Source organism: Staurois parvus, unplaced genomic scaffold (assembly GCF_062004578.1).
Source record: "Staurois parvus isolate SC_StPar_1 unplaced genomic scaffold, SC_StPar_1.0 ptg000090l, whole genome shotgun sequence".
Classification (NCBI taxonomy): Eukaryota; Metazoa; Chordata; class Amphibia; order Anura; family Ranidae; genus Staurois; species Staurois parvus.
The window spans coordinates 870,450-897,076 of record NW_028317886.1 but is presented as its reverse complement, the minus strand read 5'-3'; the positions used below and the strand labels follow the sequence as shown (position 1 = coordinate 897,076).

Genomic DNA, 26,627 nt, shown 5'->3' with positions numbered 1-26,627 from the left:
AGCAGCAGGAACCATTGGCTCCCATTGTTTTAAGTCACAGCCGGTGAGTAAAGCGCGACCCGAGCCGAGTCTCAGACACACAGTGGCAGCTCGGGAGCGAGCACACACAAGTGCCCCCAGAGCAAACATCTTGCTCTGGGGGCACTCAGCAGGAAGAAGCACCAGCGGGGGACCCAAGAAGCGGAGGATTGGGGCTGTTCTGTGCAAAACCATTTGATAGAGCAGGTAAGTATGGCATGTTTGTGATTTAAAAAACAAAATAAAACCGTTACAATCACTTTAAGCTGGCTATAAATGGGTCATGTTTTTCTGTTCTGCCAGCAGGCTGAAGAAAAAAAAAACAACTGCTTTCCTCTATCCACACAAGTGAGGTGAACGAAGTATAATCCCTTGATAAGACATTGCATTCTGACAGCAGTACTCTCCGCTGTTGGAAAAAAAAACTGATCAGCGGCTGAAGCTAATTGGCTAGAGTTGCGGATCAACAAAATTTTTTCAACATTCACATTCAACAAAAGTTGATCTAATGATACACTGAACTAGCTGTATATTGTTCCATCTATGGCCAGCTCTTTAGGGGTCTCATGGCTCATTGATGGGTTTTGTAAATTACGGATGTGGAGTTTGAGTGATTATTAATATAATATTTTATTACAGTTACCAAAGTCATGTTTGATATATTTGTAAATTGTAATCATATACCCTCTTATGCAGCTCTTCTCCAGAGTTAATAACTGTAATCTCTGTAATCGATCCTCATAGCTGAGGTCCTCCATCCCTCTTATTATTTATGTTTCTAATTTGAATTTCGAAATCAACATCTTTCCTAGTGACCAAACCTAAACTGCATATTCAGAATGATTCTACCTCTGAGGACGCCCAGTGGGAGGGGTGAAACGCTTTAGATACGGACCGTGGTGACGCCCTACAGGTGTTTGAAGAGCAAAAGGGGCTGCTTTGCCTTCTTATCAGCGTTCATTATTGTTTTATTCTCACTTTATGATGGAATGATTGAGCTCCATAAACTTCATTTAATCAGGAGGACTACAAAACCCAGCAGGAACTCCACATGCCTATGAGTGCATGACTCTTATTTCACCATAAGAGTCCAATATATCTGGTGAGTCGGTGGGCACACAGGAGGGGAGCACAGAGCACAAATCACATATTGTTTTTGAAACAGAAGTACCTTCACTGATTACTGGCACTAAGGACACTATTTTTCACTTGGAAGTTCTATTCCTAATTTTTTTGCTGAGTTGTATTTAAGTATAATTATCATATTTAGGCAGCGCTCTTATTGTATTTGGTTTATATTCAGAATGAGGCTGATCCAGTGTGTTTTGTAAAGGTGTGGAATTACTGACTTATCTCTGAAATGTATGCCTTTTGAACCATTTGCCCTCCTGAGGATTTACCCCCCTTCCTGACCAGGCCATTTTTTGCAATACGGCGCTGCGTTATTTTAACAGACAATTGTGCAGACATGCAACACTGTACATAAATGAAATGTATGTCCTTTTTTTCTCACAAATAGAGCTTTCTTTTGGTGATATTTGATCACATCTGCTTTTTTTTTACTTTTTTGCGCTATAAACAAAAAAGGCCGACAATTTTGAAAAAAAAAAATTTTTTTTTACTTTTTACTATAAAACATATCCTAGAAAAAATTTTAAAAAAATCAAATTTCTTCATAAATTTAGGCCAAAATGTATTCTGCTACATGTCTTTGCTAAACAAAAAGCCCTATACAAGTAAATTAATTGGTTTACGTGAAAGTTATAGCGTCTACAAATGGCGGTATAGTTACTGGAATTTTTTTTTTAAAATACTAGTAATGGCGGTGATCAGCAACTTGTAGCGGGGCTGCAGGACTGTGGTGGGCATTCCAACTAACTGCCACTGACATCCCCAGTGACACAAATACAGTGATCAGTGCTAATAAAAAGCACTGACACTGTACTAATAACACTGGGCAGGAAGATGTTAACATCAAAGGGTTAACTGTGTACTGTGTGTGTTTTACATTGTGCTGTGTGTGTTGTGTTTTACTATGCATGCAGAGAGATACAAAACAGCACGTCCATGCTGACAGGAGAGACCTTTGTTGCTTACACACAGGTCTCTCCCCTGTCAGCTTTATCCAATCGCAGAGTGCCGGCCGGGAATCGCCAGCTGTGACCCGATGATTAACATCTCTAGCTGCCAATAGCGGCGTGGGAAGGGTGGCAAACGCGCGCCCCCCCCCCCCACCCAGAGATGCAAATCACGTATATATACACGTGATTTTGCGCAGCCCTGACGCTCTGTACCAGTACTTCTGCTCTAGGGCGGTGGGAAAGTGGGCAATGCATGGGAGTATTTTGTTAGCTGTGGCTTGGCATGGCATGCTATTGTTAAGTCTGTGATTTACAAGCACCCCACATTCTTTTCTATCACTGATTTTCCCAAGGGGAGCCCCTTCTAATGTGTATTTTGCTTGTGTAAGTTAGGCACCCAAGTGCATAACTTTACGTTTGTCAGTTTTGAACCTCATCTGCCATCTAGCTGCCCAACCCCCTATTATGTCAAGGTTTTCCTGCATTCTTTGGTATCATCAGCAAACACTGAAACTGAACTCTTGATTCCAACCTCTATATCACTGGATTATGTACATTTAATGGAGACTCTAGTTGGGCTTTAAGAGGTAAAATGCTTAATTATTTATTACCCCCCAAAAAGGGTAAAGCAGCAACATATTTCAAGAGTACAACCTTTCTTTGTGAGATTGTGCCTTCAAAGCAGAATGCACTTTTACTTTTGTGGGAATTAATAAACAACTAACTGACCTTGTTTACACTGAATTCCTGACCAGGCTGTTTCCTTCCAGAAATAAACAAACAACCTGGCTGGACTTTAATTATATCAGCCTTCACACAAATCACAAGGAAGCCCAACCAGATCAAGACTCGCTCTGATTCGTTTCATCCAGGGAGGGATTAATCATGGACATAACATTTCAGAGTGAGGCTTGGTGTGGGTGGACTTCCTTGTGACTAAGAATGATTTTGTGTTTGTTGCAACCAGGTTCAAACCCAGAAGCCAGATGTCACTCTTCGTCCATGAACCTGACATGGCCATGTGATCATATTAGGTAAATGATGTCACAAGCATTCCTGCCCCTTTGTAATGGTAGGTTTGGTGTGGGGAATCCCTTAGTCATAGCTCACTGGAGAATTACAGCTGGCTTCTGGGTTTGGTTCTGAACCCAGTTCAAAGCAAACATAAGCACATCCCTATTTGTGATCTTGTCTTGTAACTAGAGATGAGCGAATTATTCAAAAATTCGATTCGACTGATTCGGCGAATTCGTGAAAAAATTCCGATTCGAGTCGAATATATTCGCTGCGAATTTAACTTATAAAAGGGTGTTTCTAGGCTTCAGAGAGCCTTTATATTAGTGCAGAACACTGTACCTTTAATTTAAATGCCCTTGGAGTCTGCTGGGGAAGAGAAATAATACTATCAGTCAGTATGACATGCAGATGAGTGCCGTCGATCTTAGAATCACCGCACACTTCACTCATTTGGGCAGTCACGGGGCCAAAACCAGAGTGTGGAGCCACAGTGTGGCGGTGGAGACAGCAGCAATGGGAGGCCATACAGCACCCTATGACAAAATGGAACCCACCAGCAGTGTGAGGAGACCTGAAAGTGGCACATGGCAGAGTGTGGCGATGGAGACAGCAGCAATGGGAGGCCGTACAGGGACCCATGAGACACTCTGGACCTGGCAGCAGCATGAGGAGGCGGTACGGGGGCCCATGGCAGATTACGGGCCTGGCAGCAGCAATGGGAGGCCGTACAGGGACCCATGATACACTCTGGACCTGGCAGCAGCATGAGGAGGCGGTACAGGGGCCCATGACAGATTACGGGCCTGGCAGCAGCATGAGGAGTCGGTACGGGGGCCCATGACACACTCTGGATCTGGCAGCAGCATGAGGAGGCGGTACAGGGGCGCATGACAGATTACGAGCCTGGCAGCAGCAACTTGGACAGGAGGACGTTCGGCTTCTGCACCGTCGGGTGCGTGCTCGCAAACTGTTGTCTCTTGGAAACGGATTCCAAGAAAGACTGCTGACGGAATCCGTGAAGAGGAGTAGCAGGAGAAGGAGCATCTGAACGAGCGGAATATGCCAACAAGCGACAACAGGGGCCCATGACAGATTACGGGCCTGGCAGCAGCATGAGGAGTCGGTACGGGGGCCCATGGCAGATTACGGGCCTGGCAGCAGCAATGGGAGGCCATACAGCACCCTATGACAAAATGGAAACCCACCAGCAGTGTGAGGAGACCTGAAAGTGGCACATGGCAGAGTGTGGCGATGGAGACAGCAGCAATGGGAGGCGGTACAGGGACCCATGAGACACTGTGGACCTGGCAGCAGCATGAGGAGGCGGTACAGGGGCCCATGGCAGATTAAGGCCTGGCAGCAGCAATGGGAGGCCCGTAATCTGCGAGCACCCTATGACAAAATGGAACCCTGGGCTGGGGCAGGCAGAACCGCCGTATCTTTATCACGGTTTTCCCAGGCCACCGAATGGCGACGCTGCATATGCTGACGCAACGCTGTAGTCCCAACATGGGCCCCCTGGCCACGCTTGACTTTCTGGCCACATAGTCGACATACGGCTACGTTTACTTCCTCGGGCGGCTTGACGAAAAATTGCCACACCGCCGAGTAGGAAACTTTGCCCCCGCTACTCCTCACTGGCTGACTGCTACTTCCTCTGTGCACACCGGCACCACTACTGGCCGTGGTGGTAGGCTGCAGTGGAGCTGGTGCTCTACTCCGTGGCCGTTTGCCTCCACTGACACTGCTGCGACCCTGCTGCCTCCTGGCAGCAGCAATGGGGAGGAGGAGGCGGTACAGGGGCCCATGGCAGATTAGGGGCCTGGCAGCAGCTATGGGAGGCCCGTAATCTGCCAGCACCCTATGACAAAAAATGGAACACACCAGCAGTGTGTGAGGAGACCTGAAAGTGGCACATGGCATGACACACTGTGGACCTGGCAGCAGCATGAGGAGGCGGTACAGGGGCCCATGGCAGATTAGGGGCCTGGCAGCAGCTATGGGAGGCCCGTAATCTGCCAGCACCCTATGACAAAAAATGGAACACACCAGCAGTGTGTGAGGAGACCTGAAAGTGGCACATGGCAGAGTGTGGCGATGGAGACAGCAGCAATGGGAGGCCGTATAGGGACCCATGAGAGACTCTGGACCTGGCAGCAGTATGAGGAGGCGGTACAGGGGCCCATGGCAGATTAGGGGCCTGGCAGCAGCTATGGGAGGCCCGTAATCTGCCAGCACCCTATGACAAAATGGAACACACCAGCAGTGTGAGGAGACCTGAAAGTGGCACATGGCATGAAGCACTGTGGACCTGGCAGCAGCATGAGGAGGCGGTACAGGGGCCCATGGCAGATTAGGGGCCTGGCAGCAGCTATGGGAGGCCCGTAATCTGCCAGCACCCTATGACAAAAAATGGAACACACCAGCAGTGTGTGAGGAGACCTGAAAGTGGCACATGGCAGAGTGTGGCGATGGAGACAGCAGCAATGGGAGGCAGTACAGGGACCCATGAGAGACTCTGGACCTGGCAGCAGCATGAGGAGGCGGTACAGGGGCCCATGGCAGATTAGGGGCCTGGCAGCAGCTATGGGAGGCCCGTAATCTGCCAGCACCCTATGACAAAAAAATGGAACACACCAGCAGTGTGAGAGGAGACCTGAAAGTGGCACATGGCAGAGTGTGGCGATGGAGACAGCAGCAATGGGAGGCCGTACAGGGACCTATGAGAGACTCTGGACCTGGCAGCAGTATGAGGAGGCGGTACAGGGGCCCATGGCAGATTAGGGGCCTGGCAGCAGCTATGGGAGGCCCGTAATCTGCCAGCACCCTATGACAAAATGGAACACACCAGCAGTGTGAGGAGACCTGAAAGTGGCACATGGCATGACACACTGTGGACCTGGCAGCAGCATAAGGAGGCGGTACAGGGGCCCATGGCAGATTAGGGGCCTGGCAGCAGCTATGGGAGGCCCGTAATCTGCCAGCACCCTATGACAAAATGGAACACACCAGCAGTGTGAGGGGACCTGAAAGTGGCACATGGCATGACACACTGTGGACCTGGCAGCAGCATGAGGAGGCGGTACAGGGGCCCATGGCAGATTAGGGGCCTGGCAGCAGCTATGGGAGGCCCGTAATCTGCCAGCACCCTATGACAAAAAATGGAACACACCAGCAGTGTGTGAGGAGACCTGAAAGTGGCACATGGCAGAGTGTGGCGATGGAGACAGCAGCAATGGGAGGCCGTACAGGGACCCATGAGAGACTATGGACCTGGCAGCAGCATGAGGAGGTGGTACAGGGGCCCATGGCAGATTAGGGGCCTGGCAGCAGCAATGGGAGGCCCGTAATCTGCCAACACTCTATGACAAAATGGAACACACCAGCAGTGTGAGGAGACCTGAAAGTGGCACATGGCATGACACACTGTGGACCTGGCAGCAGCATGAGGAGGCAGTACAGGGGCCCATGGCAGATTAGGGGCCTGGCAGCAGCTATGGGAGGCCCGTAATCTGCCAGCACCCTATAACAAAAAATGGAACACACCAGCAGTGTGTGAGGAGACCTGAAAGTGGCACATGGCAGAGTGTGGCGATGGAGACAGCAGCAATGGGAGGCCGTACAGGGACCCATGAGAGACTCTGGACCTCGCAGCAGCATGAGGAGGCGGTACAGGGGCCCATGGCAGATTAGGGGCCTGGCAGCAGCTATGGGAGGCCCGTAATCTGCCAGCACCGTATGACAAAAAATGGAACACACCAGCAGTGTGTGAGGAGACCTGAAAGTGGCACATGGCAGAGTGTGGCGATGGAGACAGCAGCAATGGGAGGCCGTACAGGGACCCATGAGAGACTCTGGACCTGGCAGCAGTATGAGGAGGCGGTACAGGGGCCCACGGCAGATTAGGGGCCTGGCAGCAGCTATGGGAGGCCCGTAATCTGCCAGCACCCTATGACAAAATGGAACACACCAGCAGTGTGAGGAGACCTGAAAGTGGCACATGGCATGACACACTGTGGACCTGGCAGCAGCATGAGGAGGCGGTACAAGGGCCAATGGCAGATTAGGGGCCTGGCAGCAGCTATGGGAGGCCCGTAATCTTCCAGCACCGTATGACAAAAAATGGAACACACCAGCAGTGTGTGAGGAGACCTGAAAGTGGCACATGGCAGAGTGTGGCAATGGAGACAGCAGCAATGGGAGGCCGTACAGGGACCCATGAGAGACTCTGGACCTGGCAGCAGTATGAGGAGGCGGTACAGGGGCCCATGGCAGATTAGGGGCCTGGCAGCAGCTATGGGAGGCCCGTAATCTGCCAGCACCCTATGACAAAATGGAACACACCAGCAGTGTGAGGAGACCTGAAAGTGGCACATGGCATGACACACTGTGGACCTGGCAGCAGCATGAGTAGGCGGTACAGGGGCCCATGGCAGATTAGGGGCCTGGCAGCAGCTATGGGAGGCCCGTAATCTGCCAGCACCCTATGACAAAAAATGGAACACACCAGCAGTGTGTTAGGAGACCTGAAAGTGGCATATGGCAGAGTGTGGCGATGGAGACAGCAGCAATGGGAGGCCGTACAGGGACCCATGAGAGACTCTGGACCTGGCAGCAGCATGAGGAGGCGGTACAGGGGCCCATGGCAGATTAGGGGCCTGGCAGCAGCAATGGGAGGCCCGTAATCTGCCAGCACTCTATGACAAAATGGAACACACCAGCAGTGTGAGGAGACCTGAAAGTGGCACATGGCATGACACACTGTGGACCTGGCAGCAGCATGAGGAGGCGGTACAGGGGCCCATGGCAGATTAGGGGCCTGGCAGCAGCTATGGGAGGCCCGTAATCTTCCAGCACCCTATGACAAAAAATGGAACACACCAGCAGTGTGTGAGGAGACCTGAAAGTGGCACATTGCAGAGTGTGACGATGGAGACAGCAGCAATGGGAGGCCGTACAGGGACCAATGAGACACTCTGGACCTGGCAGCAGCATGAGGAGGCGGTACAGGGGCCCATGGCAGATTAGGGGCCTGGCAGCAGCTATGGGAGGCCCGTAATCTGCCAGCAACCTATGACAAAAAATGGAACACACCAGCAGTGTGTGAGGAGACCTGAAAGTGGCACATGGCAGAGTGTGGCGATGGAGACAGCAGCAATGGGAGGCCGTACAGGGACCCATGAGAGACTCTGGACCTGGCAGCAGCATAAGGAGGCGGTACAGGGGCCCATGGCAGATTAGGGGCCTGGCAGCAGCAATGGGAGGCCCGTAATCTGCCAGCACTCTATGACAAAATGGAACACACCAGCAGTGTGAGGAGACCTGAAAGTGGCACATGGCATGACACACTGTGGACCTGGCAGCAGCATGAGGAGGCGGTACAGGGGCCCATGGCAGATTAGGGGCCTGGCAGCAGCTATGGGAGGCCCGTAATCTGCCAGCATCCTATGACAAAAAATGGAACACACTAGCAGTGTGTGAGGAGACCTGAAAGTGGCACATGGCAGAGTGTGGCGATGGAGACAGCAGCAATGGGAGGCCGTACAGGGACCCATAAAAGACTCTGGACCTGGCAGCAGCATGAGGAGGCGGTACAGGGGCCCTTGGCAGATTAGGGGCCTGGCAGCAGCTATGGGAGGCCCGTAATCTGCCAGCACTCTATGACAAAATGGAACACACCAGCAGTGTGAGGAGACCTGAAAGTGGCACATGGCATGACACACTGTGGACCTGGCAGCAGCATGAGGAGGCGGTACAGGGGCCCATGGCAGATTAGGGGCCTGGCAGCAGCTATGGGAGGCCCGTAATCTGCCAGCACCCTATGACAAAAAATGGAACACACCAGCAGTGTGTGAGGAGACCTGAAAGTGGCACATGGCAGAGTGTGGCGATGGAGACAGCAGCAATGGGAGGCCGTACAGGGACCCATGAGAGACTCTGGACCTGGCAGCAGTATGAGGAGGCGGTACAGGGGCCCATGGCAGATTAGGGGCCTGGCAGCAGCTATGGGAGGCCCGTAATCTGCCAGCACCCTATGACAAAATGGAACACACCAGCAGTGTGAGGAGACCTGAAAGTGGCACATGGCATGACACACTGTGGACCTGGCAGCAGCATGAGGAGGCGGTACAGGGGCCCATGGCAGATTAGGGGCCTGGCAGCAGCTATGGGAGGCCCGTAATCTGCCAGCACCCTATGACAAAAAATGGAATACACCAGCAGTGTGTGAGGAGACCTGAAAGTGGCACATGGCAGAGTGTGGCGATGGAGACAGCAGCAATGGGAGGCCGTACAGGGACCCATGAGAGACTCTGGATCTGGCAGCAGCATGAGGAGGCGGTACAGGGGCCCACGGCAGATTACGGGCCTGGCAGCAGCAATGGGAGGCCCGTAATCTGCCAGCACCCTATGACAAAAAATGGAACACACCAGCAGTGTGTGAGGAGACCTGAAAGTGGCACATGGCAGAGTTTGGCGATGGAGACAGCAGCAATGGGAGGCCGTACAGGGACCCATGAGACACTCTGGACCTGGCAGCAGCATGAAGAGGCGGTACAGGGGCCCACGGCAGATTAGGGGCCTGGCAGCAGCAATGGGAGGCCCGTAATCTGCCAGCACCCTATGGCAAAAAATGGAACACACCAGCAGTGTGAGGAGACCTGAAAGTGGCACATGGCAGAGTGTGGCGATGGAGACAGCAGCAATGGGAGGCCGTACAGGGACCCATGAGACACTGTGGACCTGGCAGCAGCATGAGGAGGCGGTACAGGGGCCCATGGCAGATTAGGGACCTGGCAGAAGCAATGGGAGGCCCGTAATCTGCCAGCACTCTATGACAAAATGGAACACACCAGCAGTGTGAGGAGACCTGAAAGTGGCACATGGCATGACACACTGTGGACCTGGCAGCAGCATGAGGAGGCGGTACAGGGGCCCATGGCAGATTAGGGGCCTGGCAGCAGCTATGGGAGGCCCGTAATCTGCCAGCACCCTATGACAAAAAATGGAACACACCAGCAGTGTGTGAGGAGACCTGAAAGTGGCACATGGCAGAGTGTGGCGATGGAGACAGCAGCAATGGGAGGCCGTACAGGGACCCATGAGAGACTCTGGACCTGGCAGCAGCATGAGGAGGCGGTACAGGGGCCCATGGCAGATTAGGGGCCTGGCAGCAGCTATGGGAGGCCCGTAATCTGCCAGCACCCTATGACAAAAAATGGAACACACCAGCAGTGTGTGAGGAGACCTGAAAGTGGCACATGGCAGAGTGTGGCGATGGAGACAGCAGCAATGGGAGGCCGTACAGGGACCCATGAGAGACTCTGGACCTGGCAGCAACATGAGGAGGCGGTACAGGGGTCCATGGCAGATTAGGGGCCTGGCAGCAGCTATGGGAGGCCCGTAATCTGCCAGCACCCTATGACAAAAAATGGAACACACCAGCAGTGTGTGAGGAGACCTGAAAGTGGCACATGGCAGAGTGTGGCGATGGAGACAGCAGCAATGGGAGGCCGTACAGGGACCCATGAGAGACTCTGGACCTGGCAGCAGCATGAGGAGGCGGTACAGGGGCCCACGGCAGATTACGGGCCTGGCAGCAGCAATGGGAGGCCCGTAATCTGCCAGCACCCTATGACAAAAAATGGAACACACCAGCAGTGTGAGGAGACCTGAAAGTGGCACATGGCATGACACACTGTGGACCTGGCAGCAGCATGAGGAGGCGGTACAGGGGCCCATGGCAGATTAGGGGCCTGGCAGCAGCTATGGGAGGCCCGTAATCTGCCAGCACCCTATGACAAAAAATGAAACACACCAGCAGTGTGTGAGGAGACCTGAAAGTGGCACATGGCAGAGTGTGGCGATGGAGACAGCAGCAATGGGAGGCCGTACAGGGACCCATGAGACACTCTGGACCTGGCAGCAGCATGAAGAGGTGGTACAGGGGCCCACGGCAGATTACGGGCCTGGCAGCAGCAATGGGAGGCCCGTAATCTGCCAGCACCCTATGACAAAAAATGGAACACACCAGCAGTGTGAGGAGACCTGAAAGTGGCACATGGCAGAGTGTGGCGATGGAGACAGCAGCAATGGGAGGCCGTACAGGGACCCATGAGACACTCTGGACCTGGCAGCAGCATGAAGAGGCGGTACAGGGGCCCACGGCAGATTACGGGCCTGGCAGCAGCAATGGGAGGCCCGTAATCTGCCAGCACCCTATGACAAAAAATGGAACACACCAGCAGTGTGAGGAGACCTGAAAGTGACACATGTTTGGGGCATGATTCATGGCGGATTTAGTCAGTTGTGTCAGGAACTGGTGGTTTGAAATCCAGACTAATCCACGCCTGATTCATTTTCACAAACGTGAGTCTCTCCACACTTTGGGTGGACAGTCGTGTCCTCCGCGGAGTTACAATACCTCCTGCCGCACTAAACACGCACTCAGATGCCACGCTACTGGCCGGGCATGACAGCCTTTCAAGGGCAAATTCAGCTAGTTGGGGCCAAAGGTCAAGTTTCGTTGCCCAGTAGTCAAGGGGATTGTCTACCTCGGTTGGCAGGGTGCTGTCCAAGTAGGCCCAAGCCTGTTGTTTGAGGTCCTGCTCCAGGTCCACCTGATGCTGCTGCGGCTGGTTAGTAGTTTCCTCACTGCGCTGGTGAAGAAAGCTACTCATCATCGACTGCAGACTGAGGCAGCCGCTGCTGGTGGAGCTGCCACTGCTCCTACCACCCCACCCCTCCCCTGCTGCCATGGCAGCAGAACGCGAGCGCACAGGGCCCACAGTGTCTGAGGATGGATGTTGGCGCACAAAGGCAGAGACCAACTGACTACATAGGTGGTTTTTATAGTACGTTATTTTGGCCTCCCTCTCAGCAGGTGTGAAAAAGGCCACCATTTTTGAACGGTAGCGAGGGTCCAACAAGGTGGACAGCCAAAAGTCATCCCTCTGTCTGATGGTTATTATTCGGCTGTCGCTACGCAACCAACCGAGCATGCTATGGGCCATTTGTGCCAAGGAATGCGAGGGACTCCCTGCTTCCATCTCCACAGCATACTGCCACGGTGCGTCTGGGTCCTCTGTCTCCTCCTCCTCCTCCTCTACCAGATGCTCCTGCTCCTCCACTCCTGTCCGCTGAGTGGAAAAACCACCCATTTCACTCAATAATTCCTGAGCACAAATGTCCTCCTCTACCTCCTCCTCTTCTTCCTGTCCTGCCCCCACAGGGGTCATGTGGCGTTGAGATCTGTGCGCCACGTCTACCGCACCCTGACCAGCCATTGTTAACAGCATTTGTTCCAGGACGTGCAACAGAGGAATGACGTCGTTCATCCCATAGTCCTGCTGACTCACGAATAGCGTGGCCTCCTCAAAGGGCCTGAGCAAGCGGCAGGTGTCACGCATGAGCTGCCAATGGCTGACATCAAAGTTACACAGGGGAGTACCTTTATCCGCTTGTAACATCAGGAAATCGGTGATGGCCTTTCGCTGTTCGTAAAGGCGGTCTAACATGTGTAGGGTTGAATTCCACCTTGTTGCAACGTCGCAGATCAGGCGATGCTGTGGAATTCCGTTCTGCCGCTGCAGCTCAAGGAGGGTGTGCTTTGCGGTGTAGGAATGGCTGAAATGCATGCAAAGTTTACGTGACATTTTAAGGATGTCTTGCAGTGGGATGGTGGATTTTAGGAACCGCTTGACAACCAGATTGAACACGTGAGCCATGCATGGCGCATGGCACAACCTTCCTTGACGCAGAGCAGACACCATGTTCTTTCCGTTGTCGGTCAACATGGTTCCGATTTTCAGTTTGCGCGGAGACAGCCATCTGTCGATTTCTCTGTTCATTACACTGAGAAGTTCCTCCCCTGTGTGACTACGTTCGCCAAGGCATACCAGGTGCAGCACAGCGTGACACCGTTGCGCCCTGCCCATGTGATATGCCGGTCGGGTAATGGGACTTGGCACGGGGGTGGCGGCTGAGGACACGGCGGAAGAAGAGGTGGTAGAGGCGGACATCTTTTGTGGACCAAGGACGTGCAAACGTGGAGGCAAAAGCGGCGTGACCTGTCCAAGTTGCTGGTGCGGCTGTGCCGGCACCACGTTCACCCAGTGGGCCGTAAATGACATGTACTGTCCCTGACCGTAGTTACAGCTCCACACGTCGGCGCTGCCGTGCACTTTGGCAGAGACCGACATGCTCAAAGACTGGCCCACCATCTCTTCTACATGTGAATGCAGGGCTGGCACTGCCTTTTTGGCGAAGAAATGACGGCTTGGCACTCTCCACCGTGGCGCGGCACAAGCCATCATTTCTCGGAAAGGTGCTGAGTCCACCACTTGGAAAGGGAGGGACTGCAGCACCAGCAACTTGGACAGGAGGACGTTCAGCTTTTGCACCGTCGGGTGCGTGCTCGCAAACTGTTGTCTCTTGGAAACGGATTCCAAGAAAGACTGCTGACGGAATCCGTGAAGAGGAGTAGCAGGAGAAGGAGCATCTGAACGAGCGGAAGATGCCAACGAGCGACAACTCCCCTCAGCAGAGGTGTTGGAGCCTTGACTGGCTGATAGAGGGCGATTGACGTCGGGTGACGGAGCAAGTAACGGAGCGGGTGATGGAGCGGGGGCTGGGGCAGGCAGAACCGCCGTATCTATATCACGGTTTTCCCAGGCCACCAAATGGCGACGCTGCATATGCTGCCGCAACGCTGTAGTCCCAACATGGGCCCCCTGGCCACGCTTGACTTTCTGGCCACATAGTCGACATACGGCTACGTTTACTTCCTCGGGCGGCTTGACGAAAAATTGCCACACCGCCGAGTAGGAAACTTTGCCCCCGATACTCCTCACTGGCTGACTGCTACTTCCTCCGTGCACACCGGCACCACTACTGGCCGTGGTGGTAGGCTGCAGTGGAGCTGGTGCTCTACTCCGTGGCCGTTTGCCTCCACTGACACTGCTGCGACCCTGCTGCCTCCTGGGCAACCCACCGACTGTTTTGCTCGCTGCCAAGCTGCCACCCTCTTCTCCTGATGATGCGGAAGCAATAGCCTGATGACGACGAGGCTGCCAAGTGCGATCAGCCTCATCATCATCAATTAGGGTCTCCGCCTCACTACTAGCCCCCTCGGCTGCGTGTGGGTCAGGAGACAGACCTGTCTCTAGACCGGCTACCGAGCCACTCTCCTCGCCACTACTTCTTCGCCTGGCTGCTGAAGAGGCGGATGTCTCCCCCCGTTCCTGACCGCCCTCTGTTAGCTCTTCCTCACTGTACAGTGGGGCTGAGCCCACAGCATGCGATACTTCGCTTGGTGAGGGAACACCAAAGGACAGGGGCAGGTCGAGGACACGTGATTTCAGTGGGCTTGCTCCCGGGCCATGCCAACTAACGGTTGTGTCTGACGTACCCACCGACCGTTGGCTGTAGGTGTCAGAGGTGACCTGGGAAGAGGAAGACGACCGAGCCAACCAATCGATGACGGCAGGGTTGTCGGTGGAGACACGACCGCTGGATGACACCGGGAGCAATGGCCTCTGGCTGCGACTAGTGCTGCCTCGACCCCTTCCTCTGCTGCCACGTCTGCTCGCTCCTAAAACATTGCCTCCTCTGCCACTCCTCTGCATGTTGTCTGACATACTCTTTAATTCAACGATTATGTGTCCCTGAGTAACAATTCTGTGTCCCTGAGTAACAATTCTGTGTCTGTCCCTGAGTAACAATTCTGTGTCCCTGAGTAACAATTCTGTGTCCCTCAGTAACACTTCTGTGTCCCTCAGTAACAATTCTGTGTCTGTCCCTGAGTAACAATTCTGTGTCTGTTCCTGAGTAACAATTCTGTGTCTGTCCCTGAGTAACAATTCTGTGTCTGTCCCTGAGTAACAATTCTGTGTCCCTCAGTAACAATTCTGTGTCTGTTCCTGAGTAACAATTCTGTGTCCCTCAGTAACAATTCTGTGTCCCTCAGTAACAATTCTGTGTCCCTGAGTAACAATTCTGTGTCTGTCCCTGAGTAACAATTCTGTGTCCCTGAGTAACAATTCTGTGTCTGTCCCTGAGTAACAATTCTGTGTCCCTCAGTAACAATTCTGTGTCCCTGAGTAACAATTCTGTGTCTGTCCCTGAGTAACAATTCTGTGTCCCTCAGTAACAATTCTGTGTCCCTCAGTAACAATTCTGTGTCTGTCCCTGAGTAACAATTCTGTGTCCCTGAGTAACAATTCTGTGTCCCTCAGTAACAATTCTGTGTCCCTCAGTAACAATTCTGTGTCCCACAGTAACAATTCTGTGTCCCTCAGTAACAATTCTGTGTCCCTCAGTAACAATTCTGTGTCTGTCCCTCAGTAACAATTCTGTGTCTGTCCTTGAGTAACAATTCTGTGTCCCTGAGTAACAATTCTGTGTCCCTGAGTAACAATTCTGTGTCCCTCAGTAACAATTCTGTGTCCCTCAGTAACAATTCTGTGTCCCTCCCGAACAATTCTGTGTCTGTCCCTGAGTAACAATTCTGTGTCCCTGAGTAACAATTCTGTGTCCCTCAGTAACAATTCTGTGTCCCTGAGTAACAATTCTGTGTCCCTCAGTAACAATTCTGTGTCTGTCCCTGAGTAACAATTCTGTGTCCCTCAGTAACAATTCTGTGTCCCTCAGTAACAATTCTGTGTCCCTCAGTAACAATTCTGTGTCCCTCAGTAACAATTCTGTGTCTGTCCCTCAGTAACAATTCTGTGTCTGTCCCTGAGTAACAATTCTGTGTCTGTCCCTCAGTAACAATTCTGTGTCTGTCCCTGAGTAACAATTCTGTGTCTGTCCCTGAGTAACAATTCTGTGTCTGTCCCTGAGTAACAATTCTGTGTCCCTCAGTAACAATTCTGTGGCCCTAAGTAACAATTCTGTGGCCCTAAGTAACGATTCTGTGGCCCTAAGTAAAGTTTCTGTGGCCCTAAGTAATGTTTCTGTGGCCCTAAGTAACGTTTCTGTGGCCCTAAGTAACGATTCTGTGGCCCTAGGTAATGTTTCTGTGGCCCTAAGTAACGATTCTGTGGCCCTAAGTAACGATTCTGTGGCCCTAAGTAACGTTTCTGTGGCCCTAAGTAACGATTCTGTGGCCCTAAGTAAAGTTTCTGTGGCCCTAAGTAACGTTTCTGTGGCCCTAAGTAACGTTTCTGTGGCCCTAAGTAACGTTTCTGTGGCCCTAAGTAACGTTTCTGTGGCCCTAAGTAACGATTCTGTGGCCCTAAGTAACGTTTCTCTGGCCCTAAGTAACGTTTCTCTGGCCCTAAGTAACGTTTCTGTGTCCCTAAGTAACGTTTCTCTGGCCCTAAGTAATGTTTCTGTGTCCCTAACTCTCTCCCTCAATACAGACAGCTCTGCCTCTCTTGAATGACTGGAGGCAAATGGAGAATTCTAAAATGGCCGCCATTTATAGCTCGACCATTACACAGTGCTGGCTGGCTGGCTGCTGATTGGCTAATGCGATCACGTGTCATGAATGAATGCATTATGGGTCAGCGCGCCTTGTCTGCGCGCCTTCCCAGACATCCCCGCTCCGTCGCCGCACATGTCGCCGCCATTTTAGGAAAAATTTCGATTCGCGCATCCGAAGTATGCTAATTTTCGGATTCGTCGCAAATCGAAATTTTTCTAATATTCGAAACGAATTCCACTTCGCCTAGTTCGATTCGCTCATCTCTACTTGTAACAATAAAGTTGCATAAGGACTGATGTAATTGGATTGAGGCTGGCTTGTTTGTTTATTCCATATGGTGAGAGATGACAAGTTCCTTCCCCCCACACCTCCACCACTCCAACCACTAAGACAGGCAGGTTTTGGGCTTTGTACAGCGGCTTCCATTGGTATTGTGAGTATTTTCTTCAAGTTAAGATTAATCCCTGCCCAAAAGTATACTAAGCACATCACCCTGTCATTCAGGTGTAAAATTCCTGTTAGAACCTATTTAGGAAAAAAAAAATGTTGATTTAGAATTATTTACATTCTTACATTAAAAATGAAAGTGAACATATCACTTTATTTATAAATTATAATAATAATACACTTTTTAATAATTTTACATGGTGCTGTTTATAATATGTTGCTTACCCTGATATGTCCCATTCGGAACAGCATTTCAACAAAACGCCTTGCTTTGTAATCCATGGCTCCATGATGATATCCAATGCCTCTTTCTGCCAGAGATATCAGCTCTTCTGAATGTCTCACAGTTTTTATCTTTTCAGTCATTTCCAGTAATGTCTGCAAACAGGGAATATATTATTTCCAAATTGTTAGTGAAAGAGAAATAAAGCATAAAAGAAGTTACATTGTTTGAAAAAAATTTAATACTTCATCCACAAAATACACTATATTGCCAAAAGTATTGGGATGCCTGCCTTTACACGCTCATGAACTTTGATGGCATCCCAGTCTTAGTCCATAGGGTTTAATATTGAGTTAACCCACCCTTTACAGCTATAACAGCTTCAACTCTTCTGGAAATGCTGTCCACAAGGTTTAGGAGTGTGTCTATGGGAATGTTTGACTATTCTTCCAAAAACGCATTTGTGAGGTCAGGCACTGATGTTGAACGAGAAGGCCTAGCTCGTAGTCTCCACTCTAATTCTTCCCAAAGATGTTCTATTGGGTTGATGTCAGGAGTCTGTGCAGGACAGTCAAGTTCCTAGACCCCAAACTCACTCATCCATGTCTTTATGGGCCTTTCTTTGTGCACTGGTGTGCAGTCATCTTAGAACAGGAAGGGGCCATCCCCAAACTGTTCCCACAAAGGTGGGAACATGAAATTGTCCAAAATGCCTTGGTAAGCTGAGGCCTTAACAGTTCCCTTCACTGAAACTAAGGAGCCAAGCCCAACCACTGAAAAACAACCACACATCATAACCCCCCCCCCACCACCACCAAACTTTACACTTGGCACAATGCAAGCAGGCAAGTACTGTTCCCTTGGCAACCGCCAAACCCAGACACGTCTATCAGATTGTCAGACAGAGAAGCATGATTTGTCACTCTAGAGAAAACATCTCCACTGCTCTAAAGACCATTGGTGGTGTGCTTTACACCACTGCATCCGATGCTTTGCATTGACCTGTTGATTTAAGGCTTGGATGCAGATGCTCAGCCATGGAAACCCATTCCATGAAGCTCTCTACGCACTGTTGTTGTGCTAAACTGAAGGCCACATGAAGTTTGGAGGTCTTTAGCTATTGACTCTGCAGACAGTTGGCGACTTCTGCGCACTGTGCGCTTCAGCAGGTGCTGACCCTGCTCTGTCATTGTTACGTGGCCTACCACTTCATGGCTGAGTTGCTGTTGTTCCCAGTTGTTTTCACTTTTTTATAACACCACTAACAGTTGACCGACGCATATTTAGTGGCAAGGAAATTGCACGGATGGACTTATTGCACCGGTGGCAACCTATCACGGTACCACACTTGAATTCACTGAGCTCCTGAGAGCGACCCATTCTTTCACAAATGTTTGTAGCAGCAGTCTGCATGCCTAGGTGCTTGATTTTATAGACCTGTGGCCACGGAGGTGATTCAGGAACACCTGAATCCAATGATTTGGAGGGCTGTCCCAATACTTTTGGCAATATATATTGTATATCACAATGGAAGAACGAAGGAACTCCATACGCTAATGTGAAATAATGAACATTGTGATACTTGGTGGAGAATAAGATATACAGTATCTCCAACACAGTTTTAGAAATGTATTAGTATTCCATATATTTAGTTCTACCTACTAGTATTGACTTTGCACTGGGATCAAGTGAGTGGGGATTCCAAGCCGTCATTACTCCATTGCTACAATTTTTATGGTGTTGATATACTAGACCATTTTGGGGCATTCTCAATCAGCCTAATCAATAGATCAAGTCAACCTATTACCAACAGTTTCTACTGAAACTGTTAAATGAACAAAACTGTTTGAACTAGGTTGTACTGATCTACTTGATTTTTCTTGTGAACAAAAGCTAACTTAAAGTGGTTAGAACTGCCACAATATTGCCTTGTGTACAGCATTACAGTCAGACATGGGCCAAATCACCTTTGGGGCTCAATCAAACACTTCACATGATATGACAAACTAAGGGATTATATGACAAACTAGGGTGATATGGCAAACTAGGGGATCTGTAAGATTTGGCATAAATCCGTAAGGTCAGTTTTTTAAAGGTTGGTTACACACTTGCTTATTGGATCTATTGATTTTACTTATTTGAGGTACTTATATAGCACTGTCCATCAATGTCCTCAAGGAGCTTACAGTCTAAGGTCCCCAACTCACATTCATACATACAGTATTATTTAAACATGATCCAATTAACCTACCAGCATGTCTTTGGAGTGTGGGAGGAAACGGGAGAACCTGGAGAAAACCCATGCAGGCACAGGGAGAGCATGCAAACTCCAGGCAGGTAGTGCCATGGTTGAGATTTGAACCGATGACCCTAGTGATGCTAGGCAGAAGTGTTAATCACTTCACCACTGTGCTGCTCATTTTGAAAAGATGTGAGTAATAGTAAAGATCATAATCAACAGTAATTTAAGTTATGTTCGATGCTGGTGAGTTGAATTAAATAGCGATTTCTAATATCTTGTCTTATCCACTGGTGAGATTTTCTTTTAATTTTTTCAAGCTCTCCCTTCTATGCTATGGATTCTTGCTTACCTGGCTTCAGCTGTATACATCTACATTTTTGCAGCATTCTCTGTAATGCAGAATCATTAAAAGAGGAGTTTGGCATAGTAAAAAAACAAACATTTTTACTCACGTAAATGGATGCAGCATTGCTCTGATCTGTCCTCCACCACTTCTAAGAACAAGAACCAAGTGATCAAAGACCACTGATTCTTAGTTCTTGGTCTTTAGTGAGCAGAGAGCTGGTGATTGTCAGTCACCAGCTCTCTGCTCTGCCACTCCGGTGTTCATTAGAGCACCAGGCATAGGAGAGGGTGGGAGCATCGGGGTCAAGCTCTCAATGGTATGCTGGATGCCGGTCAGGCATCTGGGTGGATCGAGACATTAAAGTTGGGATCCGTGCACAGCCTGGACCTGCAGCGGACTTTAGCCTGCTGTCAGCTAAAAATGGGTCACAGGAGTGTAGAATGAAGTGCTCTCCTGTGATTCATAAGAGAAGTAGGGCCAAAAAATCCAACAATGTCAGTGAAAAGCTCTTTGTAATGGCTGCCAAAGATAGCTAAAGCTCACATATCCTTAAAGCACATACATGTAGAGAAGTGCATGCTGCAGCAATAGGGAACCACAGATATCTTTCTCTCTATAATTCTCTATGTAAGCACCGCCATTTTTGTTTTTGTTTTTCCTTAGCTTAAAAAGTGATATGTTGTTCCCCCAGAAAAATTGTAACAAATCCAACCTGCTGATATAATCTGGAAACCAGAACAGCTTTGGTAGGCTAACCCTTTAGCTGAAACAATAGACAGCCATATATAAGCACAGAGGGCGCTGAGAGTGAGACATTGCTTCTCAGCTAAAACATTTTCCTTTCTGAGCTATCAATGCAGTGACACAAAGTATGGATATTCATTTCCAGGGTTGCGCTCTATACCACATGCATCAAACACAAGGCCTGTGGTCCGAATCCAGCCCGATAGGCCATTTGATACAGCCTTTGCACTTCTCCTGCAGCTGCAGCACCGCCTCCTCTTCTCTGTGCAGCTGCGGAAAGGATCGCCTCTGCATCCTCCATCACAACAGTTGGCAGCAGAGAGGAGAACAGCACTTTCAGCTCCCTTCGTCTCCACCTCCCCTGGGCTCAGCATGCAGCCCTCCTCTGGTCCTCATCCACACCCTGCACTTTCTGCTTCCCAGCTCCACCTCTAGCTTCTTCCCGGCAGCAGCACAAGACTTCTTTTGGTAAGGGGGCTCTTGAAATCTGATGTAAGGGGGGGCGGGGTGCTTTGGACATCTAGTCTTATGGATACAACCGGCCCTTTGAGGGCAACCGTAATGTTGATGTGGCCCACGATGAAATTGAGTTTGACACCCCTGATCTAGACAGTTAATACAACTTGGTATGGCCTTAATACTGCTCCCAAAACAATCTAGCTTCCAAGTGCTACTATACCAGATCTGTAAGTGATATAACTAAAGGGTGGGTGGGTTGGTTAAGGTATGTCTATTTCTTGATGACACAAAGCTGTGCAATACCTTGAAGGTGTCTGTAACATAGAACATGATTTAGTATTGCTGGAAAATTGGTCAAAGCAGTGGAAACTGCAGTTCAAGGTTTCTGAATGTAAAATAATACACTTAGGGAAATATAACGTCTTGACAGAGTACAATATTGGACAGCATTACAGAGGAAAAAGATTTTGGAGTACTTATTTCAGATGATTTCAAAGTGAGCAGTGTGACCAGGCAGTGGGAATAGCATACATAATTCAAAGATGCATCACTAAGGGGGATCACCACTATGTCTTTATAAGCCCTCATTTAGAATACTGTGTCCAGGTCTGAAGACCTTACAAAAAGATATTGATAAGACAGAACAAGTCCAGAGACAGGAAACAAAAATGATAAAAGGTCTGAGGGATAAAACATATCAGGAGAGATTTCAGGAACTTAATATGTGCAGTCTAGGAGCAAGATTGGAAAGGAGAGACATGGCTGAAACCTTTAAGTATATTCAGAGGGTGAATAATGGTCAGGAGTGCAGGATTTTCAATAGGAATCCAAGATCAAGAACACGGGAACATGACCTCAAACTAGGAGGAGGAAAGTTTAAAATGAATCTTAGAAAGTATTATTTTACTGAAAGGGTAGATGATGCTTGGAATAGACTTCCAGCAGAGGTAGTGAGTTAGACAACAGTAAGTGGATTAAAACCTGCATGGGACAAACATAGATCTATCCTCAGACATAAAAGTAACAAAAAAACATGAAACACATTAATTTAAAAAATGGATCAATTAACTGGATTATGATTAATGACGATCACCTTTATACTATACAATAATATAGAACCTGTGGATTCAATATATTCTTGTCCCTCAACTTGACCCTCTCCTCTTTTTCTATGCTCTTCTCTCTATTCCTCATCATTCTCTCTTTTGTCTATTAGGGTGGATCACGCCCAATCCCTATATGTCCTACAACATTTGTCCTGTCTTAAATGACAATTACTCTGTGTGTAAATTCAGGTCCATGAACAGTAGTTCTTCCCCTTTCTCTTCCACTACACTTCCTACCTTCCCCTCCCAGTTCCCTCCCTCTTCCCACCCCAGTTCCCTCTCTCTTCCCTTCCCTACCACTGTGCCAATCCCCTGTATATGGCAGATAAGGGTTATGGACCTTGGTCTAGATTATCCAATAACTATTAGTATTATTATTATACAGGATTTATATAGCGCCAACCGTTTGCTCAGCGCTTTACAATATAATGGGAGACAATACAGCAACAATAAAGTTCAATACAAGAGGGATAGGAGGGCTCTGCTCCTTTGAGCTTACAATCTAGGAACTACTCTACAGAGTCTTAGTCTCCTGATAACTGTTTTATGTCCAATAAACTTTGTTATTTGCATTGTGTTGTAATATAATCTAGATATTTTGACAGGACATTGTTCATTTGTATTACCTGTTGTTTAAAAAATTGTTCAATAAAAACTATTGAAACATAAAAAAGGGTCAAACTCAATAGACCACTTGGTCTTTTTTTTTCTGCCGTCACTCTTCTATGTTTGTATGTTTATTATACAGTGAGGAACAGAAGTATTTGAACACCCTGCGATTATGCAAGTTCTCCCACTTAGAAATCATGGAGGGGTCTGAAATTCACATTGTAGATGCATCCCCACTCTGAGAGACAGAATTTTTAAAAAAAATTCAGGAAATCACATTGTAGGATTTTTAAAGAATTTATTTGTCTTGCACTGCTGAACATAAGTATTTGAACACCTAGGAAACAGCAAGAATTCTGGCTCTCAAAGACCTGTTACTGTGCCTTTTAAAAGTCTACCTCTACTCCACTCATTAATCTAACTAAATATCACCTGTCTGAGCTCTTTAAAGACACCTGTCCACCCCACAGTCAGTCAGACGCCAACTACTACCATGGGCAAGACCAAAGAGCTGTCAAAAGACACCAGAGACAAAATTGTGGACCTCTACAAGGCTGGAAAGGGCTATGGGGCAATTGCCAAGCTGCTTGGTGAAAATAGATCAACTGTTGGAGCAATTGTTAGAAAATGGAAGAGGCTAAAGATGACTGTCAGTCTCCCTCGGGCTGGGGCTCCATGCAAGATCTCACCTCGTGGGGTATCACTGATGAAAAGAAAGGTGAGGAATCAGCCCAGAACTACAAGGGAGGAGCTGGTCAATGACACGAAGAGAGCTGGGACCACAGTTTCAAAGGTTACTGTCGGTAGAACACTACACCGTCATGGTTTCAAATCATGCATTGTACGGAAGGTTCCCCTGCTCAAGTCATCACATGTCCAGGCCCGTCTGAAGTTTGCCAATGACCATCTGGATGATCCAGAGGAGGCATGGGAGAAAGTCATGTGGTCAGATGAGACCAAAGTAGAACGTTTTGGTCTAAACTTCACTCGTCGTGTTTGGAGGAAAAAGAAGGATGAGTTGCATCCCAAGGACACCATCTCTACTGTGAAGCATGGGGTGGTAACATCATGCTTTGGGGGTGCTTTTCTGCGAAGGGGACAGGACGACTGCACTGTATTAGGGAGAGGATGTATGGGGCCATTTATTGTGAGATTTTGAGCAACAACCTCCTTCCCTCAGTCAGAACACTGAAGATGGGCCGTGGCTGGGTCTTCCAACATGACAACGACCCGAAGCACAGAGCCAGGATAACCAAGGAGTGGCTCCGTAAGAAGCATATCAAGGTTCTGGAGTGGCCTAGCCAGTCTCCAGACCTAAATACAATAGAACATCTTTGGAGGGAGCTGAAACTCTGTGTTGCTCAGCGACAGCCCCGAAACCTGACAGATCTAGAGGAGATCTGTGTGTAGGAGTGGGCCAAAATCCCTGTTGCAGTGTGTGCAAACCTGGTCAAGAACTACAGGAAACGTTTGACCTCTGTAATTGCAAACAAAGGCTTCTGTACCAAATATTAACACTGATTTTCTCATGTGTTCAACTACTTATGTTCAGCAGTGCAAGACAAATACATTCTTTAAAAATCATACAATGTCATTTCCTGAATTTTTTTTTTAATTCTGTCTCTCAGAGTGGGAATGCACCTACAATGGGAATTTCAGACCCCTCCATGATTTCTAAGTGGGAGAACTTGCAAAATCGCAGGGTGGTCAAATACTTCTGTTCCTCACTGTATGTTTATTTCTTTTTCATGGTGAAATAAAAAAAAAGATTAATCATCTCTGAATGTGACCCATGTTAATTGTCAGTTATGCACCCCATTCTCCCTCTGTTTACCGCCCCTTTTGTGACAGTCTTTGCCCTGCTCTGCCATACTCTGCTGTTACCTCCACATTTGTTAGGCAAGTGCCTTTTCTTTTTTTTTTTTTTCTTCGTGCCACAGGAGTAAAAAAGGCACATAAATGGTAAGCAACAATAACTTTTTTACTGAGGCCGGGTTCACACAATAGCGGACAGCTGACGGAGTGCTTTACTGTACCAGAAGCTCTCTGTTCCCGACTACGGTAGGGGGCAGTCTAGTGCATTATTCAGCGCAGCACACGGCTCCCTTATTTTGTTTTGTACAAACTGTATTTGAAGAATACATAATCTACACTTAATTCATGGAGCTGTGCTCTGTGATAAAATGCAGCATATCTGTATTTTATCACAGCACCCTGCAGCAGGTCAATGGAATAGTCTGAATTGACCCTAAAAATTTATTTTTTTCTTCAGAAGAAAACGTGATAACTTTTAGGTGTTTTGAGAAACTTTTCGGGACAATCAATCGCAGCAAACAGCTCAGCTCATTTGGACTCTCTTTTAAACCTGGAGCTTGTTTCTTGAATTGGTAGAGCAAGGCTGGCATCCAGGATGAGGGAACACCATCATAAACCTGATAAAACAGGTTCAAATCTTCTTCCCCTCCGATTAGAGAATGTCTGCTCCACACTAACCAACTGCCTCATTTTAACAGGCTCACTTTACATGGACCTTTTCATGATTAAAATTTACTATTTTCAGTCAAAGAAGGAACAGGCTGTTGGTACCAACTCAGCAAAAGATCAGCATGACCTATTTATTTATTTCAGGTACTTCTATAGCACAGTCAATTTACACAGTGCTTTACATATATATATATATATTGAACATTCACATCAGTCCCTAACCCTCAAGGGGTGTACAATCCAAGGTCCCTAACTTACATTCATACATACACATACTAGGGCCAATTTAGACAGGATCCAATTAACCTACCAGCATGTCTTTGGAGTGTGGTAGGAAACCGGAGCACCTGGAGGAAACCCACGCAAGCACAGGGAGAACATGCAAACTCCATGCAGGAGGTGCCATGGTCAGGAATTGAACCCATGACCCATTTACTGCAAGGCAGATGTGCTAACCACTAAGCCACTGTGCCGCCCGGCACTCCTTGTAGGGAGAGCTTTCCTCTATTTAAAGAAAAATCTTTCCTCAACTTAAAGTAAGTTTTACTGCATGCAGTTTGTGAAAAAGGAGCATCTAAAAAAGTATTTATGCAAGTTTTGATCAATTAGTTAAGACCGTCGTTAGTCCATGACCTCACCTCACTGTCCACTGCTCCATAATTAGCATAGGTGCATTCTGGTGATTCTTTAGATAATTTTTCATATTTTTGTTGTAAACTCTCAGCTGTGGCCTCTTTAATAAATGACTCATCTTTTCTTGAAGACCTGTTAGTCCTGGAAGTAGAATAGATTTATAAATATTGATTGTATTGCCACGTTAACCAATCACATGCCTGTTAATTTTCCCAAACTCTACAAAGAAAATATCTGTTAGCATCCTATTGGTTGCACAAAAAACATTATTTCACCTGGCTATATGGATCACCGTCCAAAAGAACTAAATAATTAAATATTGCCAGCAAATGAACACAATGAAGTCTAACTAGATTGACTACTATTCTATCACATCTCCCCTACATTTTTGTCGATAGGGATAGTTATTTGTCACTTCTATTACCTAGACATCATTTTTCATTTCTGGTGAGGCTATAGGAAATATGTCTGCTTGTCTTAGGAACTTGGTGCAGGTACCAACTCACTAATGGAAAATACATTGTGAAGACTATATTGGAGGCTGTTGCCACTGGAGTGTTTTGCTGCTTTCCCTTGCTTTTACCAAACTGCTGCTAAGCCTTAAAAGACACCTTCTTATAAGGGGGGGGGGGGGGGGATTTGCATAAGAACGGAATCATTATTTTGGTAATGTACCCCATGGACATTTATTATGATTAAATTATTGTTTCCAACATAACTGCATACATGTGTAGTAAATTGGTAAATAGGATTTTAAAGAACATAATTTAACTGGAACTCTGTTTTTATACA

At 48.4% G+C, this 26,627-nt stretch overlaps 1 protein-coding gene across 1 annotated transcript in view; it reads right to left on the bottom strand.

Annotated features, from left to right (window-relative positions):
• DDX60 (DExD/H-box helicase 60) overlaps window positions 1-26,627 on the bottom strand; it is a 186,578-nt gene that overhangs the window by 52,039 nt on the left and 107,912 nt on the right. The window contains exons 26-27 of the mRNA XM_089670348.1: window positions 25,841-25,976; window positions 17,215-17,367 (exon numbers count right to left, since the gene is read on the bottom strand). Of these exons, the coding sequence (XP_089526474.1) occupies window positions 17,215-17,367; window positions 25,841-25,976 (289 nt within the window). The remainder of the gene's footprint in view (window positions 1-17,214; window positions 17,368-25,840; window positions 25,977-26,627) is intronic.